Source organism: Marmota flaviventris, chromosome 14 (assembly GCF_047511675.1).
Source record: "Marmota flaviventris isolate mMarFla1 chromosome 14, mMarFla1.hap1, whole genome shotgun sequence".
Lineage (NCBI taxonomy): Eukaryota > Metazoa > Chordata > Mammalia > Rodentia > Sciuridae > Marmota > Marmota flaviventris.
The window spans coordinates 56,386,011-56,412,512 of NC_092511.1; the positions used below are offsets into that span (position 1 = coordinate 56,386,011).

The following is a 26,502-nucleotide window of genomic DNA, read 5'->3' on the forward strand; positions in this document are numbered from 1 at the left end:
ATTTCTCATAACAAAATATTTACAAACCAAATCCAGAAATAAGTAAAAAGAATGATACACTATGACCTAAATACAAGAGCTAACACTATATAAGTCCTAGGAAAAACATAGATATAAATCTTTGCAGCCTTGGCGTCTTAGATATAATACCAAAAAGCACAAGCTTGTAAGGAAAAAGTAGATAATTGGACTTCATCATATTTAAAAACTTCTGTTTCTAAGGACACCATCAAGAAAGTAAAAAGGCACCAAACGAATGAGAGGAAATAACTGTAAATCATGTCTCACAATTTATTTATACTCAGAATAGCTAATTTTTTTATAATTCAACAACACAAAGACAACCCAATATAAAAATGCATATCTGATTTGAACAATATTTTTAAATAAGAACATGAAAAGATGTTCAATATCATGAGTTATAGGGTAATTCAATTAAAACCACAGTGAGATACTACTTCATATCTACTAGGAAGGCCTTACTCAAAAAGATATTAACAAATGTTAAGAATGTGGAAAAACTAGGAACTCATATATTGTGATGGGATTGCAAAATGGTACATCTTCCTTGGAACATATTTTTGATAGTTCCTCAGCATTTTAAACACAGAATAACCTGTTCTAGGTTTGTAACTAAAAGAATTGAAAACAAGTCTATTCAAAGACTTTACATGGATGTTCATAGCAACATTATGCATAATAATCAAAAAGTGGGTAAAAACCCATATGTCTATCAGCTGTTGAATTGATTTCAAATGCAGAATATTCATAGAGTAGAATATTGTTTCTGCCATTGAATATGATTCCTGTCCAGGTACAGTGGTGCATGCCTGTAATCCCAGCAACTCGGGAGGCTGAGCAGGAGGATCACAATTTCAAAGCCAGCCTCAGCAAATTAGTGAGGCCCTGTCTCAAAATAAAAAATTAAAAAAAAAAAAAAAGGGCTGTGGATGTGATGTGACTCAGTGTTAAGTTCCCCTGGATTCAATCATCCCTGGTACCAAAAAAAAAAGCAAGTCTGCTTTTAAAGATTATTCTTTGCGTAAGAAATACTAAAACAAACAAAACAAGCCAATTATTAATTGGATTCTTCTCAGCTAGACACATTTATAAAATCTTCCATCTTCATTTTTTTGGAGTTCACATTTATTGGTGCATAGTTTACATGCAGAATCGACTCTTTTAAAATGTACAATTCAGTGCACTTTGGCAAATATATATAGTCATGTTAAGTACCACTGCAAAAAGATAACACTCTTGTTCTCCCAAAAGGTCCATTTTGCTTCTTGTTAGTCCCTTCACTCTACCTCCAGTCCCTGTCAACTGCTGATATGATTTCTGTACATGTAGCTTTATTTTATGATATCCTTTAAATTGAAGCATACAATATGCTTTTTAAATAATAACTCAACAACTGTGGATGATCCTAATACACTTTGCAGAGAATATGAATTAAGTAGTTCAGTGAGTATGTTCCCCATGTGACTGTGGGTACTCCTGTGTAAGGACATTTAGCTTCTAGTTGTACTATAAGTTTGAGGAGATTTCACAGGTGGTGATACTGGCCAGAATTCTGGTAGCAGTTGTGTAAACCCAAATTCAAGATTTTATTAATTATTTTTCTAGGAACCTATCTAGCTTAGATGATGGTCTTAAAGTTTACATTATCTCTGTAGATACAGGGTGGTGATCTTAACTTTTATCTGGGAAAATACAAAGAATAAATAAATAGCTCTTAAGCCTGGAGAGAGATGATTGGCACACATTTCATAAATCACTATGGTTTTAAGGCCCATGATTTGGAAAGAATGATTTATTTCATGGCAATATGGATGGCAGAAGATAAAGAACATATTCTATGTATTTTATTCTATTATATTATAATCTTTTTTTTTTTAAATTTTTGCTAAATTTGAGAAAAGGAGCACAACAATGACATGGTCTCTGGCAGAAGTGTTTTTAATGATTAATAAACAAATTTCTATTTTATTTTATAGAAATAGCCAAATGCTTGAGGAAGATAATATATTGAATGAAGCACCAAAATCTCCTGTGACTAGTTTGCCTGATAAGACAACTGGCACCTCACAGCTAGAAAGAAGCACAGAACTAGCCAAGACCCAGACTACTACCACTAATAGTGTGGTAAGAAATTTCAAATAGCATCACTCATAATATGTTCTTTAAGTTATTTTGAGGAGACAAAAGACAACTAAAATTAGGCTTATTCTAACAGTCTTGCTAGCATTGATTTGTTTTGCTGTTATATTAAGCTTTAGAGAATGTCACACTATAATGACATTTCTACTGATAGATATGATGAATTTCTGGAAGAAATTTAATGCAATCCACAGTTGTAGATGAATATTTTTATGGTAGTGTTTTTGCAAAGTAAATAATTTTACAAACTCTTAATGATGCGTGATTGTCTTTAGGGGTTAATGGAATAGGTGTCTTTTTAGTCTTTCCTAGGTGAATGTAGAGACTTCAGTAAGCAACAGTCAAACCCTGCCCAGAGGAAAAGAGTTCTTCCAGCTTGGATGTTAGCAGAGAATTTAAGTGATCAAAACCTTTCAGCATCTGTCATCAGTGGAGGTAGGTTTTTGTTTCTGCTAATGCTGACTTTAAGGAAAATATCAAACAGATTTAGAAAGTTTTTCTGAAAAAATAGAGTAGTGGTTGTGTCAGTATAGCTTAACCTAAGAATTTTTTAGGTGTACATAGACTCTAATTTAAAACACAAGATATTATCTTATGCCATGTATCAAATATTATCCTAATGATTATTTATATTTCATCTAACAAGCAGTATTATGTGCCAGATTTAGGATATTAATATAGATTTTCAAATTAACTTATTGGTTTCACATCTAAGATAAAATGTGAGTACAATAAAAAGCATTTAAAATTAGTGTCATTAATTTTTTTTTTTTTTTTTGTACCAGAGATTGAACCCAGGGGTGATTAACCACTGATCCACATTCCCAGCCTGTTTTTTATTTTTTATTTTGAGACAGGGTCTTGTTAAGTTGTTCAGGGCTTTGTTAAGAGACTGGCTTTGAATTTGAGATCCTCTGCCTCAGCCTCCCAAGTTTCTGAGATTACATTAATTGAATTTTTAAAAAGCCAAATGCACAATGTCTTTGACAGGAGATTTTAAAAAGGTGTGACCTCTCTTGTAGTATAGCTCATTGTCATGATAGGTATCACAATAATGTATGTTTTCTGCTGAGTATTCCCATTGCTCCAGTTCTGTCTGTTTACCAGGAAATGCTGTAAAGTCATTCTTCTTCATGGCTGAGTAATACTCCATCATGTGAATATACCACATTTTCTTTATCCATTCATCTGTTGAAGGACACCTACGTTGACTCCATAACTTGGCTGTTGTGAATTGAGCTGCTATAAACATTGATGTGGCTGCATCACTGAAGTATGCTGATTTTAAATCTTTTGGATTTATACTGAAGAGTGAGATAGCCAAGTCATATGGTGGTTCCATTCAAGTTTTCTGAAAACCTGACTTAGTACAAAATGAAAACATGGGGCCTATTCAACTGTTTTGGGGTTGGCGTGTACCTTAATAGTAGACTACATAGCCAAGTTTGATCTCCAGACCACAAAAAGAAAAAAAAGGATTTATTTCCTTTTTATTGTTGCATAATAATTAAACATAGTAGTGGGATTTGTGGTTACATAGTTATACACGCACATAATAGAACGGTATAGTTTGGTTAATGTCATTTCTCAGTACTTCTCATTTCTCTCCACTTCTCCATGATTCCTTTTCTCTGCCATATGGGCTCTCTTCTATTTTCATAAGATTCCTGCCCTACCTCAATATATGTGCACCTTTCTCATATGTTTTTCACATATGAGAAAAAACATTTGACCCTTGACTTTTTGAGTTTGGCTTATTTCACTTAGCATGATTTACTCCAGTTCCATTCATTTCCCATAAATGACATACTTTCATTCTTCTTTATAGCTGAATAAAATTCTATTGTGCTTCATGAGACCCTAAGTTACTTAGAGAGTTCCTGTCTTTAAATAAAAAATTTTAAAAAGGCTGGGGATCATCCTCAGTATCTCAGTGGTTAAATGCCCCTAGATTTAATCCCTGGTATAAAAAAAATTCTATTGTGCATATATATTCTTTATCTATTCATCTGGTGATAGCTATTGTGCTGCTGTAAATATGGGTATGTATGGATCACTATAGTATATTGACTTTAGGATAAGTACCAAGCAGTAGTATAGCTGGGTCACATGATGGTTCCATTCCTAGTCTTTGAAGAACATCCATACTGTTTCCAAGTGTTTGTACTGATTTACAATCATCTTTTATAATGTCTTGACCATATTTCTAATAACTACATTAAAGTGTGTGTCTTTGTGCAACTCTTTGGTTATCTCAGGTTAATTTTCTATTGACTGCTTTTTAAATATTATATGGATCATATTTTTTTGTATATTCTGTAGCTAGTGATTTTCTGTTGGATATTGGTGATATGAATAATAGATTATCAAGGCTCTTGATTTCATTATGTTTTCCTAAGGAAGTAGTTCTAATAGGCAGTTAACCTGGCTGGATTCAGATCTTAGTCTCTTGTTTTCCCTGATGTGGACAGCAACTATAGTCTCTCTACTTAGTTCTTTTGGTTTCCAACTGTGACTTTTTCCCTGGATTCCTGGGGTTTCTTCCATGAACATTAATAGTCAGCAAAGGATTTGGGTCATTTTTATTTGTAGAATTTTGTTCTTGCTGTTGCCTCCACTGCTGCTGCCTCCTCCTCCTCCTCCCCCTTCCTCTTCTTTCAACTTCCATCTACTCCTTTCCCTCCTCCTTTGCCCTAGGGATTGAACCCATGGTACTGAGTTGTCCTTGTTATTTTATTTTGAAACAGGGTCACTGCCGCAGTCTGGCTGGGCACAAAATCACGAGCCACTTAAACAGGAACAAATTTTATTTTTGAAACTCCCGCCAATGCCCTGTAAGCTCCCGGGAAATATGCCGACCCAAGGCGTTCTCCCAGACCGGCAACAGGAAATCCCTCCTCCGGAATTTCCTCCTACCGCACTTCCCCAACCAATAGGAACTCTCCAGGAGTCCAGTAGCAGGCCAAGGTGGACAGCAGGGGTCTAATATCCATATGAATGCAGATCTTAACATAATCATATCATCTCAATGGCTTGCTGGTGGTCACCTTTCTACCAAAAATGCCATGCATCATACTACTTGGCTATGGCTCTTAGCAGGTCACATCCAGTCCTTGTTAATTTATTTCGAGGCAGTGTCTTGCTGTGTTGCTGAGACTGGCCTTGAACTTGCAATCCTCCTGCCTCAGCCTGCTGGGATTTTGGAGATGCACTATGCCCCTTTTGGGCTCCCTTTCTTCTGGGATTTTATTCCTCACTTTCTGTCTTTTCTACTAACCTCAAACCAGACTGAAGCTTTCTACATTACTTGTGAATTGGGAAATACCCTCAGGAAAACAGAAATTCAAAAGTTGTAGTTAATTTTTCAAAGTTAGATTCTTCTCTGCCTGTCTTTTTGTTTACTATCCAATGCCTTCATATAGTTGTTCCTTTTAATATTTTTGTCCTGAATTTATAATCTTTTATTTGATTTGATTAGTTCAATTAAGATATTCTGTCAATTTTATTTTGAACATTATCTTTTATAAATTATAGTAGAAATTAGTACCTTTTTAAAGAGGGAATATTACTGTCCTCAATGATTCTCATATTCAGTAGTCATGGAATTCTTTGAAAATTTTTGATCAAATGTACAATGTATAGAATATACCTTCTTCAATGCTAGTTGGATTAGAGTAGGATCATAAGAGTAGGTTATACATTGTATGTTGAAGGGGATGTGGTTTAATCTGAAGAATTCTCAAAACTAAATCAAAGAGTTTCCTGATAAAGAGTTTTATTTTAGTATAATGGTTATTATCCCCTCCATAGTCATTTCATGTGGAAAATATTTTTATCAGTAACATTACTTATTAAACATGATCCTCACTTTGTAGAAAGGAAAATGAGGGCTGGTAGTGGGAAGGAGCGGGTACTTTCCCTCAGTAGAACAATTTCTCTCCAATAGAAAGAGTAAGTTTTCTTGACCAAAAGTTATATCAACGCAAACTACCTTCCTAAGTACAAATCTTTTTATTTAAGAGTTGTTTATACTATAGTTGCTTTTATGTTATCACTTTTAGATTGCTTATAATAGTTCAAAATATGTTTTGCTTCAAATAACCAGCTATTATATTAACTTTCATTTGACAGATACACCATATAAAATGTGAATTGCCTTTTTGGGCACTTCACCTTGAAAATACAAATGACAGTTATCTGACATTGATCAGGACTGGAATATTACATGGCACACAATGCACCAAAATGCTAAAGCTTCAAAATAAGATCTGAAAGTTTTTGGATTCAAGCCTATCTTCATATAAACTTAAATTTTGGTAAAAGTACATACAAGAGCAAAGTTAGGTTCCTTAATACCTTTAATGGAGTTAAGAAGTATACAAATTTAGAAGAGGAAAAATTAAGAAGTATAAACAGTTGTGTACTTGAATTCTGATAATTAAAAATTAATATAATTAGACATTTCTATTGCATAGCTTTTAAAATTGTTTTATTCACCTAAGTAACTAATGACCTGCATCAATAAACCATTGCTAGATATTTAAAAAATCATCTTCCAGGACACCTTTTAGGCTCATTAATATGTGTGCAACTTCTGTCTTTTGTACCTGTAGTACTGTACCATGGACATTGACATTTACTTAGATTGTCTAAAACCAACTTGATATTTTGAAATCTTTTGAGTACTTAGGATCAGGACAGATAATGTTAACTGATGATTAATGACTTATCCAAGATCAAGTAATAAATGCCAGAGCTGTAACTGAGACCTATCTCTTTCTGACTGTAAAGCCCATGTTCTAAACATGTCACTGTATAGCCACTTACGTTTACTTTCTGAATGTCCTGGTTTGGTTTGTTTGTTTTTTATATGTTCTTACATTTGGTTTGTTTGTTTTTGATATGTTCTTTAACTCTTGGCTGGTATTGATTCTGATAAACACTCATGCTATTCTTAGGTTGTTTTATTTTTACTTTTTTTCATGAATAACTTCAATTTTTTTGAAAAAAAATTTGGCATAGAAATAATGGTGCATTTTTCATGTGTTAATATAATTAATGTTTGTGGGCAGCCAATCTGAATGATTTTGCATTCTCTTTCCCTGAGCTGGAGAGGCTCTGACTGTCACTACATCTCATAGTGACCTGGACATTACCCTAGTCCTGGAGATTGAGGACGTGTCTTCACACATAGGTGTGTCGCTCCATGGATAGAGCTATGCTCACCTGTTCCTTTGTGATATTATCCCTTTACTCTGTTTGGGTTAGAATGTTCCATGAAAACGCCCTGTGTGTGTTTACTTCTCTTGCTCTGCTTTTGAGTGTGGCCTTCCTAGATATCAGTCAACCTGCTGATAGCAGATATCTCAAAGCTAGACTCACCCCCTGAAACCTGACCTCTTGTTTCATTTGAATGGCTTCTCCTCAGTAAAAGGGTTCAGTACATGCTTGCTTGCTGTCTTTCTTTCTGTGGACCCTTAAGGTCAGAGGAGCCATCACAGGATCCCCAAAGAAAAAGGTATCTCTGTTTCTTCTGTCTCTTGTATGGTTATTTTGCACAGCCCAGTTCTCCTGGAGTGACCTTGAGTGTTTTTATCACTAGGAACACGACAAATGTTGTTGGTAGATTTCTTAATATTATATCATGTCTATGTTTCCAGAGTAAATTCAACCTTGTCATGATGGCTTCTTATTTTTATACTCCGTTAGATTAAATTTGCTAATATCTGGTATAGGACATCTCTATATTTATAAATACATCAGTATTTTTCTTCATGCTATAAATGGCAAATTTTAACATTAGAGTCATGTCAGCTTTGTATAAAATGAATTAAGTTTTTTTTTGTATTTTTGTAGGGGCACTTTGAATACCTTTTCTTTGGAATTCCCCTATATTGCTATCTGGGCTGGATACCTGCTTTTAGTAATTGTTAGTTATGACAGGAATAGAAGTTAGACCACTAGAAAGAATGAAACACTCAGAGACAAATCAAAATAGATACATTTAATATAAAAATTATCTGCTAAAACTGGTGAGGAAGGGATACATTATTCAATAAATGCTTGGGGGAAATAATCTATTTGGGACAAAGTAATATTAGATCCCTACTTATACCATATTCAGAGATAGAGTCTATTGAATTAATAATGTCAACATAAAACTTAAAATTGTTAATGCATTTGATGTAAATATGGGAAATATTTTTAATAGTTCTGAAGACTTTCAGAAGATGATAGGGAACCTAGAACCATAAAGGAAAAATTGACAGATTTATATTTTAAAAATATTTGCATGCAAAAACTTACTCAGAGGCATATAATGGACTGGTAAACAATATACTGGGAGATATTACCTGTCATACTTAGAAAAGATTGAAGATTAAAAAAATTGTCTATAATAAAAAATATTATACTCAATAGAAATTTTGCATATTGTATGTGATGTATTATAGAATAATAAATACTAATTGTTAATAAACATATGACTCTACTATTAGGTAAGTATAAATAGAAACATACAATTGTAATTTCTTATTTATTAACTCATCAAAATCTATTGCTGGCAGAATGGGTATTATTGAACATTGTTCATAAAAGTATAAATTAGTATAGACTTTTAACATCATCTGCCAGTATCTCTTTCAGTTTTTAAATGTACCACACATTTTGACCCAGAAGTTGTAGTTCTAGGAATTTATATTACAAAAAGAACAGCACTTATACTTTTAGTCCTATATGTGTTTATATATTTGTATTTTTAAATATATTTGCTTAAACTTAGAAAAAAAAGTTGAGAAGACTACTAATTACTAACAGGTTGTTATAACTGATTTCTCTGGAGGGTAAGAGAGTGGATGGAAGTTTTTTTGGTACTGGGGATTGAACCTAGAGTCACATAATCACTGAGCCACAACCCTAACCCCTTTTTTGTTTCTTTTTTGAGATGGGTTCTTGTGAAGTTGCTCAGAGTCTTTTTTAAAAATTATTATTAGTTGTTCAAAACATTACAAAGCTCTTGACATATCATATTTCATACATTTGATTCAAGTGGATTATGAACTCCCATTTTTACCCCATATACATATTGCAGATTCACATCGGTTACACATCCACTTTTTTACCTACTGCCATACTAGTGTATGTTGTATTCTGCTGCCTTTCCTATCCTCTACTATCCCCCCTCCACTCCCCTCCCTTCCCTTCCCTTCTTCTCTCCCTACCCCATCTACTGTAATTCATTTCTCTCTCTTGTTTTTTTTCCCCTTTCCCCTCACTTCCTCTTACATGTAATTTTGTATAACAATGAGGGTCTCCTTCCTTTACCATGCAATTTCCCTTCTCTCTCTCTTTCCCTGCCCCCCTCTCGTCCCTGTTTAATGGTGGTCTTCTTCTCATGCTCTTCCTCCCTATTCTGTTCTTAGTTGCTCTCCTTATATCAAAGATGACATTTGGCATTTGTTTTTTAGGGATTGGCTAGCTTCACTTAGCATAATCTGCTCTAGTGCCATCCATTTCCCTGCAAATTCCATGATTTTGTCATTTTTTAGTGCAGAGTAATACTCCATTGTGTATAAATGCCACATTTTTTTTTTATCCATTCATCTATTGAAGGGCATCTAGGTTGGTTCCACAGTCTAGCTATTGTGAATTGTGCTGCTATGAACATCGATGTAGCAATATCCCTATAGTACGCTCTTTTAAGGTCTTTAGGGAATAGTCCAAGAAGGGGAATAGCTGGGTCAAATGGTGGTTCCATTTCCAGCTTTCCCAGGAATCTCCATACTGCTTTCCAAATTGGCCGCACCAATTTGCAGCCCCACCAGCAATGTACAAGTGTACCCTTTTCCCCACATCTTCGCCAGCACTTGTTGCTGTTTGACTTCATAATGGCTGCCAATCTTACTGGAGTGAGATGGTATCTTAGGGTGGTTTTGATTTGCATTTCTCTGACTGCTAGAGATGGTGAGCATTTTTTCATGTACTTGTTGATTGATTGTATGTCCTCCTCTGAGAAGTGTCTGTTCACGTCCTTGGCCCATTTGTTGATTGGGTTATTTGTTTTGTTATTGTTTAATTTTTTGAGTTCTTTGTATACTCTGGATATTAGGGCTCTATCTGAAGTGTGAGGAGTAAAAATTTGTTCCCAGGATGTAGTCTCCCTATTTACCTCTCTTATTGTTTCTCTTGCTGAGAAAAAACTTTTTAGTTTAAGTAAGTCCCATTTGTTGATTCTTGTTATTAACTCTTGTGCGATGGGTGTCCTATTAAGGAATTTGGAGCCCGACCCCACAATATGTAGATCGGAGCCAACTTTTTTTTCTATCAGACGCAGAGTCTCTGATTTGATATCAAGCTCCTTGATCCATTTTGAGTTAACTTTTGTGCATGGCGAGAGAAGGAGATTCAGTTTCATTTTGTTGCATATGGATTTCCAGTTTTCCCAGCACCATTTGTTGAAGATGCTATCCTTCCTCCATTGTATGCTTTTAGCCCCTTTATCAAATATAAGATAGTTGTAGCCTTGTGGATTAGTCTCTGTGTCGTCTATTCTGTACCATTGGTCCACCTGCCTGTTTTGGTACCAGTAGCATGCTGTTTTTGTTACTATTGCTCTGTAGTATAGTTTGAAATTTGGTATCGCTATACCGCCTGATTCACACTTTCTGCTTAGAATTGCTTTTGCTATTCTGGGTCTTTTATTTTTCCAGATGAATTTCATGATTGTTTTATCTATTTCTACAGGAAATGCCATTGGGATTTTGATTGGCATTGCATTAAACCTATAGAGAACTTTTGGTAATATCGCCATTTTGATGATGTTAGTTCTGCCTATCCATGAACAGGGTATATTTTTCCATCTTCTAAGATCTTCTTCTATTTCTCTCTTTAGGGTTCTGTAGTTTTCATTGTATAAGTCTTTCACCTCTTTTGTTAGATTGATTCCCAAGTATTTTATTTTTTTTGAGGATATTGTGAATTGGGTTTTTTTCCTCATTTCCATTTCAGAAGTTTTGTCGCTGATATACAGAAATGCCTTTGATTTATGCATGTTGATTTTATATCCTGCCATTTTGCTGAATGCATTTATTAGTTCTAGTAGTTTCTTTGTAGACCCTTTTGGGTCTTCTAGGTATAGAATCATGTCAACTGCAAATAGTGATAATTTAAGTTCTTCTTTTTCTATTTTTATGCCTTTAATTTCTTTCGTCTGTCTAATTGCTCTGGCCAGTGTTTCGAGAACTATATTGAATAGAAGTGGTGATAGAGAGCATCCCTGTCTTGTTCCAGATTTTAGAGGGAATGCCTTCAATTTTTCTCCATTCAGAATGATGCTAGCCTGAGGCTTAGCATAGATAGCTTTTACAATGTTGAGGTAAGTTCCTGTTATCCCTAGTTTTTCTAGTGTTTAAAGGGATGCTGTACTTTGTCGAATGCTTTTTCTGCGTCTATCGAGATGATCATATGGTTCTTATCTTTAAGTCTATTGATGTGGTGAATAACATTCATTGATTTCCGTATATTGAACCATCCTTGCATCCCAGGGATGAATCCTACTTGATCATGGTGCACAATTTTTTTTTTGATGTGTTTTTGTATCTGATTCGCCAGAATTTTATTAAGGATTTTTGCATCTAGGTTCATTAGAGATATTGATCTGTAGTTTTCTTTCTTTGAGGTGTCTTTGTCTGGTTTCGGGATCAGAGTGATGTTGGCCTCATAGAATGAATTTGGAAGAGCTCCCTCTTTTTCTATTTCCTGAAATAAGTTGAAAAGTATTGGTTTTAATTTTTCTTTAAAGGTTTTGTAAAACTCCGCTGTATACCCATCCGGTCCTGGGCTTTTCTTGGTTGGTAGTTGCCGCAGTCTGGCTGGGCACAATCAGAAGCCACTTGTCAAAAGAAACTAACTTTATTTTTAGAACCAAACACGCCAAACAAACAGCCTCTCAGGAAAAACCCCTCAGAGCCCAACTGCCACCATCGGCTTTTCACAAGCCTCTCTCTCCCCCCACAAGCTTCTCTCCACCTCCCACCATCCTCCTGCTCTTGAGGCCGATTGGCTGGGTCACGTGGGCGGAGCCAAAAAAGTCCCCCAATGAGCAGCTCCGTGGTCTGAAAGGGCAGGGAAACAGTCCAATGAGCATCACCGCAGAGGAGCCAATCAGCTAGATGTTGCTGGGGCCGAGGAGCCAATCAGCTAGATGTTGCTGGGGCCGCTGTGAGCCAATCATCAGCCGGCAGCTGGATTGCTGGCAGCTGGAAGTTTGCTGGGGCCCCTTCGGCTGTGGCTCTCAACATCTCCCCCTCTCTGTTTAAACAACAAGCATGTGGCTTAGGGACCGTGCCTGTTAGGCAGTCCAATTCAACATATGGTCCTTACCCGTCATCGGATGAACTGACCTCTAGGCGTCAGCCTCCTGTCTTAGGTTGGTACCACTGCAATTGGATCATACCCGTCACTGACTACCGGTCCAGCATACAGCCATACTTGTGGATAGGCCTTTGCACCAGTGGGGGGGTGAGGTTCTTTGCCTCACCTCTGTTGGCCCCCAAATTTTAGACCATCACTAGTAGAGGAGGATGCAAAATGCCATGACATTAAGCCAATTGAGGGCTCCTTTGAAAAATTGTACCACCGGTGACATCATCAGCAAAAATACCCCAACACTACCACAAGTCGCTGCACCAACAGATAGTTCACAATGCATACAGGTGAGCTCATAATGTGTCCAGGCAAGTTCTGCAAGCAGTTCAGTGATGGCTATTGTAGAAGCTGTAGATTGGTTTTATCTTTGACTTCACCAGCACTGGGATGAAGATAGGAATTCTAGCAATAATGGCTAAAGAAAAAATTATGTAACATTACAGAAGGCACTAAAAGAAAACAATTTTCTTAACAATTTACATTGTCTTCACCGGCACTGGGATGAAGATAGGAATTCTGGCAATAATGGCTAAAGAAAAAATTATGTAACATTACAGAAGGCACTAAAAGAAAACAATTTTCTTAACAATTTACATTATCTTTAAGAGAATTATTAAATATAATGAAAAGGAAAGGTGAAAGTAAACAAACAGATCTGTTAACCTTCTTTTTTGTTTACATATTAAAACAATCCTCAACAGTTGTTTACCCAATATAAATTAAACCATATAAATCACGTGAAAAAAAAAAAATATTTGGATCCATTTTATCATGAGCGCTCATCATATATGATATATGGACATTCAAACATATAACACAAAACACAAGTGTGCACACATAACATAATACATACAACACATAACATTATAGTAAAGGCCTTATAACTTTTTACAGGTGAAATCTCCATTGCAATATTTAAAAACTCTATAGTCAAAAAATAGAACTGATCAGCAAAACATTAACCTAGGTCTGTATGAGCTCAAAAAACAAAATAGAACTTCATGATATGGCAAAGGGCAATAATAAAATAGATATTGAAAAAAGCATCCTGGTTCTGTTGCAGATGTAAGAATAGCCAAACTGGAGTTTTGGATATCAGTTGTTATGGATTTGAGCCAAATCATCTTCTTTTTGGTCTGTAGAAATCGCTTTAGTTAATCTTTCTGGAATCCAAATCGGCTGCTGTTCTCCCTGTGGAAACACATAAACAGACCCCCGACTCCAGACAATCACTGGGTCAGGACCTTGGTTAATCTCTCTGGAATCCAAATCGGCTGCTGTTCTCCCTGTGGAAACACACAAACAGACCCCCGACTCCAGACAATTACTGGGTCAGGACCTTTCCATTGTCCTGTTAGAATATCCTTCCAAAGTACCTTGGGCTTATGTACATTTTTTGGACACATATGCCTTTCCGCAGCACTAAGTCCTGATGAATCCAAATTTAAAAAGTTTAGAGTAAAAAGGGTTATTTTAAGTTTATCTTTGGGGAATATATACCCCTTCCCAATTCCTTCTTTTTGCTTTAATAAGTACATTTTAATAGTTTGATGAGCTCTTTCAACTATGCCTTGTCCCTGTGGATTGTATGGGATTCCTGTTATATGAGTAATGCCAAATGTTGAGCAAAATTGTTTAAAAGAGGTAGAAGTATAACCAGGGGCATTATCTGTTTTTAACTGTTTTGGAACACCCACAGTGGCAAAATTTTGTAAGCAATGAGCTATAACATCTTTAGTTTTTTGTCCGGCATGAAGGGAGCCCATCAAAAATCCAGAAGAAGTATCAACTGTAACATGCAAATATTTTAATTTTCCAAATTCTGGCAAGTGTGTGACGTCCATCTGCCAAATATGGTTAGGTATCAATCCTCTAGGATTGACTCCAAGATTAACTTGTGGTAAAAAGGTCACACAATTTTGACATTGTTTTATTATTTGTCTAGCTTGTTCCTTAGTTATTTTAAAACGCTTTTGTAAAGTATTAGCATTGACATGGAACTTTTTATGAAAATTTATAGCTTCTTCTAGTGTAGAGAAAATATGTATGTCATGTGTAGTTTTATCTGCTAAATCATTGCCCAAACTAAGGGCTCCAGGCAATCCTGTATGTGCCCTGATATGTCCTATAAAGAATGGATCTTTTCTGTCCCAGATTAGACTTTGTATAGTGGAAAGCAAAGAGAAAACAGTAGAAGAAGGGGAAATCCTACCAGCATCTTCAAGAGATACTATAGCATTAACTACATACTGACTATCAGAAAATAAATTAAATACAGAATCTTTAAACATCACAAAAGCTTGTAAAACTGCATTAAGCTCTACCTTTTGAGCTGATTGTTTGGGTACTAAAAATGTAAAAGTTTGATCAGGGGTAACTACTGCTGCTGTACCATTATTTGACCCATCAGTGAATATATTTGGAGCATTCATGATAGGTGTTTTTCTTGTCATTTTTGGAAAAATTACAGGATGCAATGCCCAAAAAGACAATAAAGGATTAGATGGTAAGTGGTTATCAAATGAAACATTAGATTTGCACATGATTATTGCCCAAGTATTTAACTCATTAGCTAACTCATCAATTTGATTCATAGTATATGGAGTAATAATTTTATTGGGAGAAATTCCAAACACTCCCTTTGCTGCTTTTATTCCTTTGAGTATTAATTGTCCTACAGCCTCAGGATACCTAGTAAGAATAGTGTTAGGAGAATAAGATAAATGTATCCATAATAATGGACCTTCTTGCCAAAATACTCCTGTAGGAATATTTTTTGTTGGTAGTACAATAAATAATAAAGGCAAACTTATATCAATTCTATCCAAATGCATATTTTCCATATATGTTTCAATGATTTTTAATGCCTTTCTTGCTTCAGGCGTTAACATTCGGGGTGAGTTTGGATCTGATGGACCTTTTAGGATATCAAATAAAGGTCCCAACTCTCCTGTTGGTATACCTAAATAAGGCCTTATCCAATTTATGTCTCCTAATAACTTTTGAAAGTCATTAAGTGATTTGAGTTGATCTACTCGTATTTGAATTTTTGGTGGACGGACCATGGTTGAGGATGATAGAACTCCTAAATAATTAATTGGAAAATTTAATTGTACTTTATCTATTGCTATCTCTAGATTATAATTTTTTAATAAGTTTGTAAGTGTGGCATAACATTCTAGCAATGTGTTTTTATCTTTGTGTGCTAATAATACATCATCCATATAGTGAAATATTTGTAGTTCAGAATTTTGATTTCTAAGTGGCTGGATTGCTTTGTTAACATAAATTTGACACATAGTTGGGCTGTTAGCCATCCCTTGAGGGAGTACTTTCCATTCATATCTCTGATCAGGACCTTCATGATTCAGTGCAGGGATAGTAAATGCAAAACGTGGACTATCCTCAGGATGAATTGGAATTGAAAAAAAACAATCTTTAATATCTATAACTAAAACATACCAGGTTTTTGGCAAAGCAGACAACTGAGGAATCCCTGATTGAGCAGGTCCCATAATAACCATCTCATTATTAATGGCTCTTAAATCTTGCAATAATCTCCATTTACCAGATTTCTTTTTGATGACAAAAATGGGAGTATTATGGGGAGATACAGAAGGTTGTATATGTCCTTCTGCTAATTGTTGTTTGACCAGGTCATGGGCTGCTTGTATCTTTTCTTTAGTCAGGGGCCACTGAGGAACCCACACTGGTCTTTCTGATTTCCAAGTAATTTTTATTGTCTCAGTGGCCCTTTCTGAAAATCCAACCCATGTCTGTCTGTTCCTTGATCTATTTGTATTGGTGCTGCTATACCTTGTTCTTGTTTTTCTAATCTTTTTCCTTTCCTAAAACCTTGTCTAGTCATAATAGTGGGTGCATTTTGGTTGATGTTATTTGTTAATGTCAAACCTAATTGATCTAGGACATCTCGTCCCCATAAATTTACGGGAAGATGATCCAATACATATGGCTGTATAGTTCCTTCACATCCTTCAGGATCCTTCCAATCTAATACCATTGCACTTCTATGGGGATTAGTCGCCACTCCTAGGCCTCGAAGCGTTTGAGTGGCTTGTTGTAATGGCCAATGTTTTGGCCATTCTTGACGAGAGATGATGCTAAGGTCTGCACCTGTATCCAGTAGCCCATTAAATTCATGTCCTTGAATATTTAGTTTTAGCATGGGGCGAGAATCTAAATTTAAAGAAAGCATAGCCCAATCTACACCTGTGGAACCTAATCCCTTGGAACCTCTTTCTACAGTACGACTGGAAAATTTATCATGTAGGCTGGGTATTATTAACAACTGTGCTATTCTATCTCCTGGTGAAATTACTGATATACCCTTTGGAGAACTGGCTATAATTTTTATTTCACCTTCATAATCGGGATCAATTACCCCAGGACTTATCATAAGTCCTTTTAGAGTAGAAGAGCTGCGTCCCAATAATAAGCCTACTGTTCCTTTGGGAAGAGGTCCTTTCACCCCTGTGGGAATGATTTGAACTCCCATCTCTGGAGTTAGTACTGCTCTGGCGGAGGCGCAGATGTCCAACCCTGCGCTCCCTCTGGTTTGTCTGATGAGGGATCTGATGGACAATGTGTCCTGGGCACTACCCTGATGGGGTTGCTGGGTTCCTCCAGTGCTCCGTATATTTGTGGTTTTGGGCCCCGGAGCATTGGGCCCCCTTGTCCATTTTTTGGCAATGGAGCCTGATGCCTTTCTCCACGATATCGTGGATAAACACCTGGTCCTTGTTCGTTTTTTGATAATGGAGTACCCTCTATGGTGGTTTGAGAACGGCATTCATTAGCCCAATGTCTCCCTCTACGGCATCGTGGGCAAATACCTGGTATTCTACTCCTTGGATACCTAGTTTTGTTAAACCCTCCTCCAATGGGGCAATTCCTTTTAAAATGTCCTGTTTGTTCACAATTGTAGCATGTTCTTGGCCTGGCATCTAAAGCCTGTTTTACTGCAGCTGCCACAATTTGCCCTTGTTCATTAATGTCTCTGGCATCTAAAGCCTGTTTTACTGCAGCTGCCACGACTTGCTCTTGTTCATTAATGTCTCTACATAATTTAATATATGTGTTTAAATCTTCATGTTTCCATGGTCTAATGATATCTCTGCACCAACGATTCGCTTGCTCATAAGCCAGGTGTTTTAGTAATGGCATTGCTTGTTCTGTATTCCCAAAAACTCTGGTAGCTGTTTGAATAAGCCTATCTACAAATTCAGCATAAGGTTCATTAGCTCCTTGTATTACCTTAGATAATTGACCTTGTAAACCTCCATGTCCTTGTAAAGTCTTCCATGCCTTAATTGCATCTGCAGCAATTTGTGCGTATACGCCAGGATCATATGCAATTTGTTGCTGCTGATCCTCATAAGGTCCCTTTCCTAACAACATATCTAGATTTCTCTGAGGATAACCAGCTGCTGCATTTCGCCTAGCCGTCTCCTTGCAAAATTCCTCATTGGCAACCTTCCATAACAGGTATTGTCCTCCATTTAGCACAGCTTTACACATATTAGCCCAATCTGCTGGCGTCATGTTCAAGTTGTTAATGGATTCGACCAAGCTTACAGTGAAGGGTGCTTGAGGACCATAGGTTGTTACAGCCTCTTTTAGCTGCTTCACTGTTTTGAAATTTAAAACTTGGTAAAATCGCTGCCCTCCTGCCTCAAATACAGGGCATGTTAATATTTGAGATCTTGTCTCAGGATCCCAACTATCAACTGCGGGGGTTGGGGACCTCCCAGCATATGGAGGTGGCCTTGTTAGTTGGACACTTACGTCCTCTGGTGATAGAAAGGTGTTAGTAGCAGTCTCCTGTAGAGGTGGTGCTGTTGGTTGGACACTTACACCCTCTGGTGATAGAAAGGTGTTAGTAGCAATCTCCTGTTGTAACTTTCCCCCTGATGGCTTTTTCTGTTTTACACTTTCTTTCTCTGTCTGACTAACTTGAGAGGCCTTCTCTTTTACTTGAATCTTTTCCTCTGTCTGACTAACTTGAGAGACCTTCTTTTTTACTTGAATCTTTTCCTCTGTCTGACTAACTTGAGAGACCTTCTCTTTTACTTGAATCATTATGTCTTCTCCTTCCTCTACCATTGTCTGAACTGAAGGCTTTGGACTAAGCAAACAAGATACGAACGTCCACAATGGCAATGTGCCAACTGGCAGAGTCCCTGGGCTTTTCTTTTCTATTCTTTTTAAATCTTCACCATGATGGTTCCATTGTGATATATTTAACAACTCCTCCTTAAAAAGCCATGGGCTACATTTTTGTATTGTATCAACGTATGCCCTGACTGCTATTGATTTTACTGGGATGCCTCCTTCCTCTAACAATTTACTTAACACTCTTTCAGTTTGTTTTTTACTAATTTCTGATCCCGTATTTCTACTATAATACAACCCAACAAGATGACGCCAAACAAAACCGAGACAGAATGAAATAAAAAGGGAACAACAAAAAGTCATTATAGCCTTTCTATCCTCCTGACATGTGCATCCGTCCTTTCTCCCTATCTGTTCCTCAGACGTAAATAGTTTTTCCTCAGATGTGAGCGGTTTTTCTTCCGTCTCACTCATCTCCAGGGACAGGCAACTTAAAACAAAAGTGAAACAAAATAACAAAAGAAGAATCTTAAAATGGCTACCCATCCTCTCGCCCTGCCCTCAGGGGCGAGCAGTTCACTTACCCTCAGTCGCTCCCCGTGCGAGCCACCAGATGCCGCAGTCTGGCTGGGCACAATCAGAAGCCACTTGTCAAAAGAAACTAACTTTATTTTTAGAACCAAACACGCCAAACAAACAGCCTCTCAGGAAAAACCCCTCAGAGCCCAACTGCCACCATCGGCTTTTCACAAGCCTCTCTCTCCCCCCACAAGCTTCTCTCCACCTCCCACCATCCTCCTGCTCTTGAGGCCGATTGGCTGGGTCACGTGGGCGGAGCCAAAAAAGTCCCCCAATGAGCAGCTCCGTGGTCTGAAAGGGCAGGGAAACAGTCCAATGAGCATCACCGCAGAGGAGCCAATCAGCTAGATGTTGCTGGGGCCGAGGAGCCAATCAGCTAGATGTTGCTGGGGCCGCTGTGAGCCAATCATCAGCCGGCAGCTGGATTGCTGGCAGCTGGAAGTTTGCTGGGGCCCCTTCGGCTGTGGCTCTCAACAGGTAGTCTTTTGATTGCTTCTTCTATTTCATCCATTAATATTGGTCTGTTCAAATTGTGTGTATCCTCCTGATTCAGTCTGGGCAAATCATATGATCTAAGAAATTTATTGATGTCTTCACTATCTTCTATTTTATTGGAATATAGGGTTTCAAAATAATTTCTAATTGTCTTCTGTATTTCTGTGGCATCTGTTGTGGTATTTCCTTTTTCATCCCGTATGTTAGTAATTTGAGTTCTGTCTCTTCTTCTCTTTGTTAGCATGGCTAAGGGTCTGTCGATCTTATTTATTTTTTCGAAGAACCAACTTTTAGTTTTGTCAATATTTTCAATAGTTTCTTTTGTTTCAATTTTGTTGATTTCCGCTCTGATTTTAATTATTTCTTGCCTTCTGCTACATTTGCTGTTGTTTTGCTCTTCCTGTTCGAGGGCTTTGAGATGAAGTGTGAGCTCATTTATTTGTTGGTTTTTTCTTTTTTTGAGGAATGACCTCCAGGCAATTAATTTCCTCTTAAAACTGCTTTCATTGTGTCCCATAGATTCCGATATGTTGTGTCTGTATTTTCATTTATCTCTAAGAATTTTTTGATTTCCTCCTTTATGTCTTCTGTAACCCATTGATCATTCAGTAACATATTGTTCATTTTCCATGTGATGTAGGATTTTTCCTTCCTTCTTTTATCATTGATTTCCAGTTTCATTCCATTATGATCAGATAAAATGCATGGTATTATCTCCACCCCTTTATATTTACTGAGGGTTGCCCTATGGCATAATATATGGTCTATTTTTGAGAAGGATCCATGTGCTACTAAGAAAAAAGTATATCCACTTGATGATGGTTGATATATTCTATATATGTCAGTTAAGTCTAAGTTATTGATTGTGATATTGAGTTCTATAGTTTTTTATTCAACTTTGGTTTGGAGGATCTGTCCAGTGGTGAGAGAGGTGTGTTGAAGTCACCCATAATTATTGTGTTGTGGTCTATTTGATTCTTGAACTTGAGGAGAGTTTGTTTTATGAACGTCGCAGTACCATTATTTGGTGCATAAATATTGATAATTGTTATGTCTTGTTGGTGAATGGTTCCTTTTAACAGTATATAATGTCCTTCCTTATCCCTTTTGATTAACTTAGTTTTGAAGTCGATTTTATTCTCTATGAAGATGGCCACCCCTGCTTGCTTACGAGGACTGTGTGTGTGGTATGTTTTTTCCCAGCCTTTCACCTTCAGCCTGTGTATGTCTTTTCCAATCAAATGTGTCTCCTGGAGGTAGCATATTGTTGGATTTGTTTTTTTAATCCATGTTACCAGTCTATGACGTTTTATTGGTGAGTTTAAGCCATTTACGTTTAGAGTTACTGTTGATATATGGTTTGTACTTCCAGCCATGTTTGATTATTTATCTTTTTTTTTTAATTTGGTGTGTTTCTCCATGATTAGCTCCCCCCCCCCCCGGCTTTACTGAGGTACTTCCCACTGTTGGTTTTGGTTATTGTTTTTCATTTCTTCCTCGTGTACTGTTTTGCTCAAGATGCTTTGCAGTGCTGGTTTTCTGGCTGCAGATTCTTTTAACTTTTCTTTATTATGAAAGATTTTTATTTCGTTGTCATACCTGAAGCTTAATTTTGCTGGATATAAAATTCTTGGTTGGCATCCATTGTCTTTCAGTGTTTGAAATACGTTGTTCCAGGATCTTCTCGCTTTCAGCGTCTGTGATGAAAAATCCATTGTTAACCTTATTGGCTTACCCCTGAATGTAATCTGCCTCCTTTCTCTTGTAGCTTTTAATATTTTCTCTTTGTTCTGTATATTGGATATCTTCATAACAATGTGTCTTGGCATTGGTCTATTGTGATTTTGTATGCTCGGTGTCCTGTATGCATCTACAATTTGTACATCCATTTCCTTTTTTATATCTGGAAAGTTTTCTATAATTATTTCATTCAACAGGTTGTTCATTCCCTTGGTTTGACCCTCTATACATTCCTGTATCCTGATGGCTGTTAAGTTTGGTTTTTTTATGTTATCCCATATCTTGGATGTTTTTCTCGTGATTTTTTACCAGCCTTTCTGAGTTGGCTAGACTCTTTAAGATGATATATTTTGTCTTCATTATCTGACGTTCTGGCTTCTACTTGCTTCACTCTGTTAGTGATACTCTCATTTGAGTTTTTAATTTGGTTTATAATTTCCTTCATTTCTAGAATTATTGTTTGATTTTTTTTGTAATCTCTATCTCCTGATAAAGATGCTTATTTGCTTCTTTTATCTGTTTATGTAATTCATTTTCAATGTGTTCTTTCATTGTTTGAATTTGCTGTCTCATATCCTCTTTAAGATTCCATTCCATCTGTCTAAGGTATTCCTTGAGTTCTTTATTTGACCATTTTTCTGATGCCTCTAGGTCCTCCTGAATATTTAGGCTGTCCTGCATTGTTTGTACTCATTTTCTTCCTTGCTTTTTCATGCTGCTCATGTTACTTCTTGTTCTGTTTGACTGCCGAGTTACTGTTTACTCCTATAAATTTATTTGGTTTTGTGTGTCTCTGGGGTCTCTCTTTTGTGATGAGAGGCTATGACTAGAGATGATGAGTTTTGTTGCACTTTAATGCAGATTCATTTGTTTCCTAAACTGTGTATGGATTCTGATGGCATATAGCGGTCTGCGGTTTGGTCTTGGGACTTATATTTAGGTCAAATGATGTGATGGTATTGAGGTTGGTATCTCTTGGCAACCTTGGAAGGTTGCTCTACTGACGAGGGATATTAACAGGAGAATGGTCTGGAGTATTTGGGGGAAGCTAGGGACTTGGTAGCACTATATAACACCTCGGAACATTGACCTATACATATTTAGTAAATTACACATAAACAGCGTCGTGATGCTTGGGAGGAAAGGTATTAGAAGGGAAGGGAAGAAGTCACTAAAGAGAATGAGAGTAAACAGGTAGAATTCAAGGAAAGGGGAATAGGGAAATTGAAAAGAAATGAAAAGACAAAAGAAAAAAATGGAAAATAAAAAAAGAAAAGATTAAAAAAATCAAAAAAAGTAAAAAATAAAAAAAAATTAGAAAAATAAAAAATAAATAAAAATAAAACAAATTTTAAAAAATGTAAAAAATGCAGTCTTAGAGTTTGATTAACTTCTCTTCCAGTAGGTGGAGCTGTGCCCACCGGGCCAAGCTTCTCCTCTCAATACACAGGAACCAATCACTGTGCAGCAGCTCCTCCTCCCCGACTGGGCGGGTCTCTAATCCTGAGTGCCTAGGGCCTTTTCTTGTGTCTAGTCACTTCCCCACTTTTCCTCCAGCCAGGCCCCGCTCACAGGTGACGCTCACCACAATACTGGCTACACGCCAGGTCTCCTACTCCCGGGAGCCCTATTTTCTTGAACGACTGGGCACAATCTCCCTGCTTGCCATTCCCTCAGACCCTAAGATTGTGGAGCTTGGGGCTGAGAACCCTCAGTGTATTTTGCTTGCCCTCCGGTAGCCACGCCCCCGGTAGCTGGTGCAAGAGACCTCAGTTGTCAGCGCTGGTGGGAGCCGTAGCCGGGGGTACCGCGCCGCTCCTGATTCCCTCGGTCTGACTATCGTGCTCACGGGAGAGCTGGGAGGGGCCCTTGAGGTTTCCCCGCTGTGTGGAGAGGGAGGGCTAGGGGGTTACACACCTGCCGCCGCTGGTTTCAATGAAGTTATCTCCTCCGCAGCATTCTGCCATGGTGGTATCCCATGCGAATGGCAGCAGTTCGTTCGCTTTGCCGGGTGACCGAAGCAACGGGTGGGTCCTGACCGGCTCTCCCAAGCCATTGTCAATTCTGTGGGCACTATCTATGAAGGCTCGGTTAGTATTAGCCTCTGCAGGATCAGGAGGGACGGACAAGTTGTTTCCGCGGGATCATTTAGCGCTGAGTCACAGCGGTTTGTCTGGTTTGTCTGGGAGATGCAGGCAAACGGGAGCCTGAATTCGGCCGCTCCGGGCTCGGTGTGTGTTCTGAGAGGCGCAGATTATTCGCCCCAGATCCACGTTAGCTCAGCATTGCCTAGTGATCCTGAGCAAATAGCATTTTGCTCAGAGTCTTGCTAAGTTGCTGAGTCTAGCCTCAAACTTCCATCTTCCTGCCTCAGTCTCCTAAGTCACTGGAATTACAGGAGTGCACACTGTGCCCAGCTCAGAAGAGATGTATTTTAATGGCACATATGCATCTAGTTGAGCTATCACTCATATAGCTCATAACTATAATTAGTAACAGTTAAAAATAACTTCATTAATAGTTAATTTCTTTTATATTTCTGTCATCCAAATGGACTTATCCTAGACATAGAGTAGTATTTGCTTTACTAAATTGTTATACAATTGCTATAACCCAATTAAGCTATTTGTTTTATATACTCTTTTTGAAGAACATTTTAACAATATTAAAATAACTCCTTCTCATATAAAAAGAAATTAGCTTTTGTTCTTAAAGAAATATTTATAGTAGAGAATTTAGAATTTTAAATAATTGGCTATTTTAAATAGGTATATTTAATTTTAGAATTTTATGTACATGTGTAATATGTGGAATGTGGTCCACTATCATTTTGATAGAAGGTGTGTCTTAATTTACATTTTATAGTTCTCAGTATAGTAAGCAAAACTGCTATACTATTATTAGTTTATTTGGTTTTATGACTGCATAACTGCTGTTGCATATGTTGCACCAAGGTGTATAGTTCTATTAAATCTCATTCCTGATAGTTTCCTAAAATGCTAGGAAATGTTTCCTAATTTAGATTCATGATGAATATTTAAGTCATTTAGGCAAAGTTTAGTATTGACTAGTTTATGCATATGTTTTATTTAATAAATACAGTAATTTCCCCCTTATCTGCAGGAGATTTATTCTGAGACCCCCAGTGGATACCTATAACCATTGATAGTACCAAAATCTATATGCTGTATTTCTTCCTATCCATCTATATCTATGATAAAGTTTAATTTCAAAGTTAGGCATGGTAAGAGATTAGCAATAATAAGTAATAATAAAATAGAACAATTTTGGCAATATACTAAATTATATAATAGTTATGTGAATATGGTCTCTTTTTTCTTCCTCTGAAAATATCTTTTATTATCAGGCAAGTTGATCCATAGTTATAATCCCCACAACTCAGGAGTCTGAAATAGAAAGATTGCATGTTTAAAGCCAGCCTTAGAAATTTTGTGAGACCTTGTCTCAAAGTAAAAATTTAAAAAAGAGATAGGAGTGTCCTCAGTAATTAGAATGCCTCTGGGTTCAATCCATAGTACTTAAAAGAAAAAAAATGTTTTGTACTTTAACCTTTTCTCTTAAAGAACACATTTTATGGCTTATCTTTGGCATATCTGAGTTACCAACATTATTACTCTTGTGCTTTAGGGCCATTATTAAGCAAAATAAGGGTTAATTGAATGTAAGCACTGAGATACCACAACAATTGATCTGATAACCAGGACAGCTATTAAGTGACTAACAATATACAGTGTGGATGTTGCTGAACAAAAGAATGATTTATATTCAGGTGGGAGAGTGCTGGAAGGTACAAGATTTCATTATGCTACTCAGAATGGCATGCAATTTAAAATTTATGAATTGTTTATTTCTGGAAGTTTTCATGGGTGACATAGGTAAGTGAAACAGGAGAGTGAAACTATGGTTAAAGGGGGACTACTGTACATTATCTTTATAATGGTTCAATTCATATTCCTATTTGATAATATGAACAGCATTCCATTGCCCTTTTTTCCCTGAATTTAAGGAATATTATTTCAGGCCACTTCAATATCCTTTGGAATAATCCTAAGCAAACTATAGGCCATTTTTTTTGCGAATAAAGTTTTATTGGAACACAACCATGATCATCCACATATATCTTGTATGTGGCTGTTCTTTTGTTTCAAAGGTAGAGTGAAGTAGTTGTGACATACACTGTATGGCCTACAAAAGTTATACTGCATTTTCTAGCTTTTTCCAGAATATAGAATAATGATTAAAGATCATATATATCAGAATACCTATATTCTGGATCTCCAGGGAATTTAGGGACAAATTCTGTTCATATTCACAATTCACTTAGTCAAAAATATTTATTGAGCACCAGCTTTGTACTAGGCCATTTGTAGGTACTGGAGACTCAAGGAAGAAATAAATAATTAACAAGGTGCATAAAGTCTTTTCCCTTTTGAAGGTATCATTCTATTATAAAAGAGACAATTACCCATGAAATTTTTTGGAGGGCCGTATTGGAGATTGAACTCAGGGGCAAATCAACCAGTAAGATACATCCCCAGCCCTATTTTGTGTTTTATTTAGAGACAGGGTCTCACTGAGTTGCTTAGTCCTCACTTTTGCTGAGGCTGGCTTTGAACTCATGATCCTTCTGTCTCAGCCTCCCAAGTCTCTGGGATTACAGGCGTGCACCATCGTGCCTGGCCAGCCATGAATATTTTTCTCTTAAAAACAAGTAGGTCTTTTTGATTTTGTATTAGATGATTTATGACATTTAAATATAATATACTCACTTAGGCTTACCAACTATATTGAAATTACATAGGATAAGATGTCCATTGTTATTGAGTCTTAATGTCTTCCTTGACAAAGTCTGTAGAGGTCATTCTCCTTTTGGGTTATTTTGGGTTCTTATCTTTGTTTAGGATAAATTGTATTCTTCACTGTGGATGTTAAATATTTAGTAAGCATATG

General features: G+C 36.9%; 1 protein-coding gene across 5 annotated transcripts in view; it reads left to right on the top strand.

Moving 5' to 3' along the window:
• Aplf (aprataxin and PNKP like factor) overlaps window positions 1-26,502 on the top strand; it is a 173,927-nt gene that overhangs the window by 69,484 nt on the left and 77,941 nt on the right. For all 5 annotated transcript variants that reach the window (XM_071601660.1, XM_071601661.1, XM_071601662.1 and 2 more), the window contains exons 4-5: window positions 1,998-2,145; window positions 2,463-2,595. In XM_071601660.1, coding sequence (XP_071457761.1) covers window positions 1,998-2,145; window positions 2,463-2,595 — 281 coding nt within the window. The remainder of the gene's footprint in view (window positions 1-1,997; window positions 2,146-2,462; window positions 2,596-26,502) is intronic.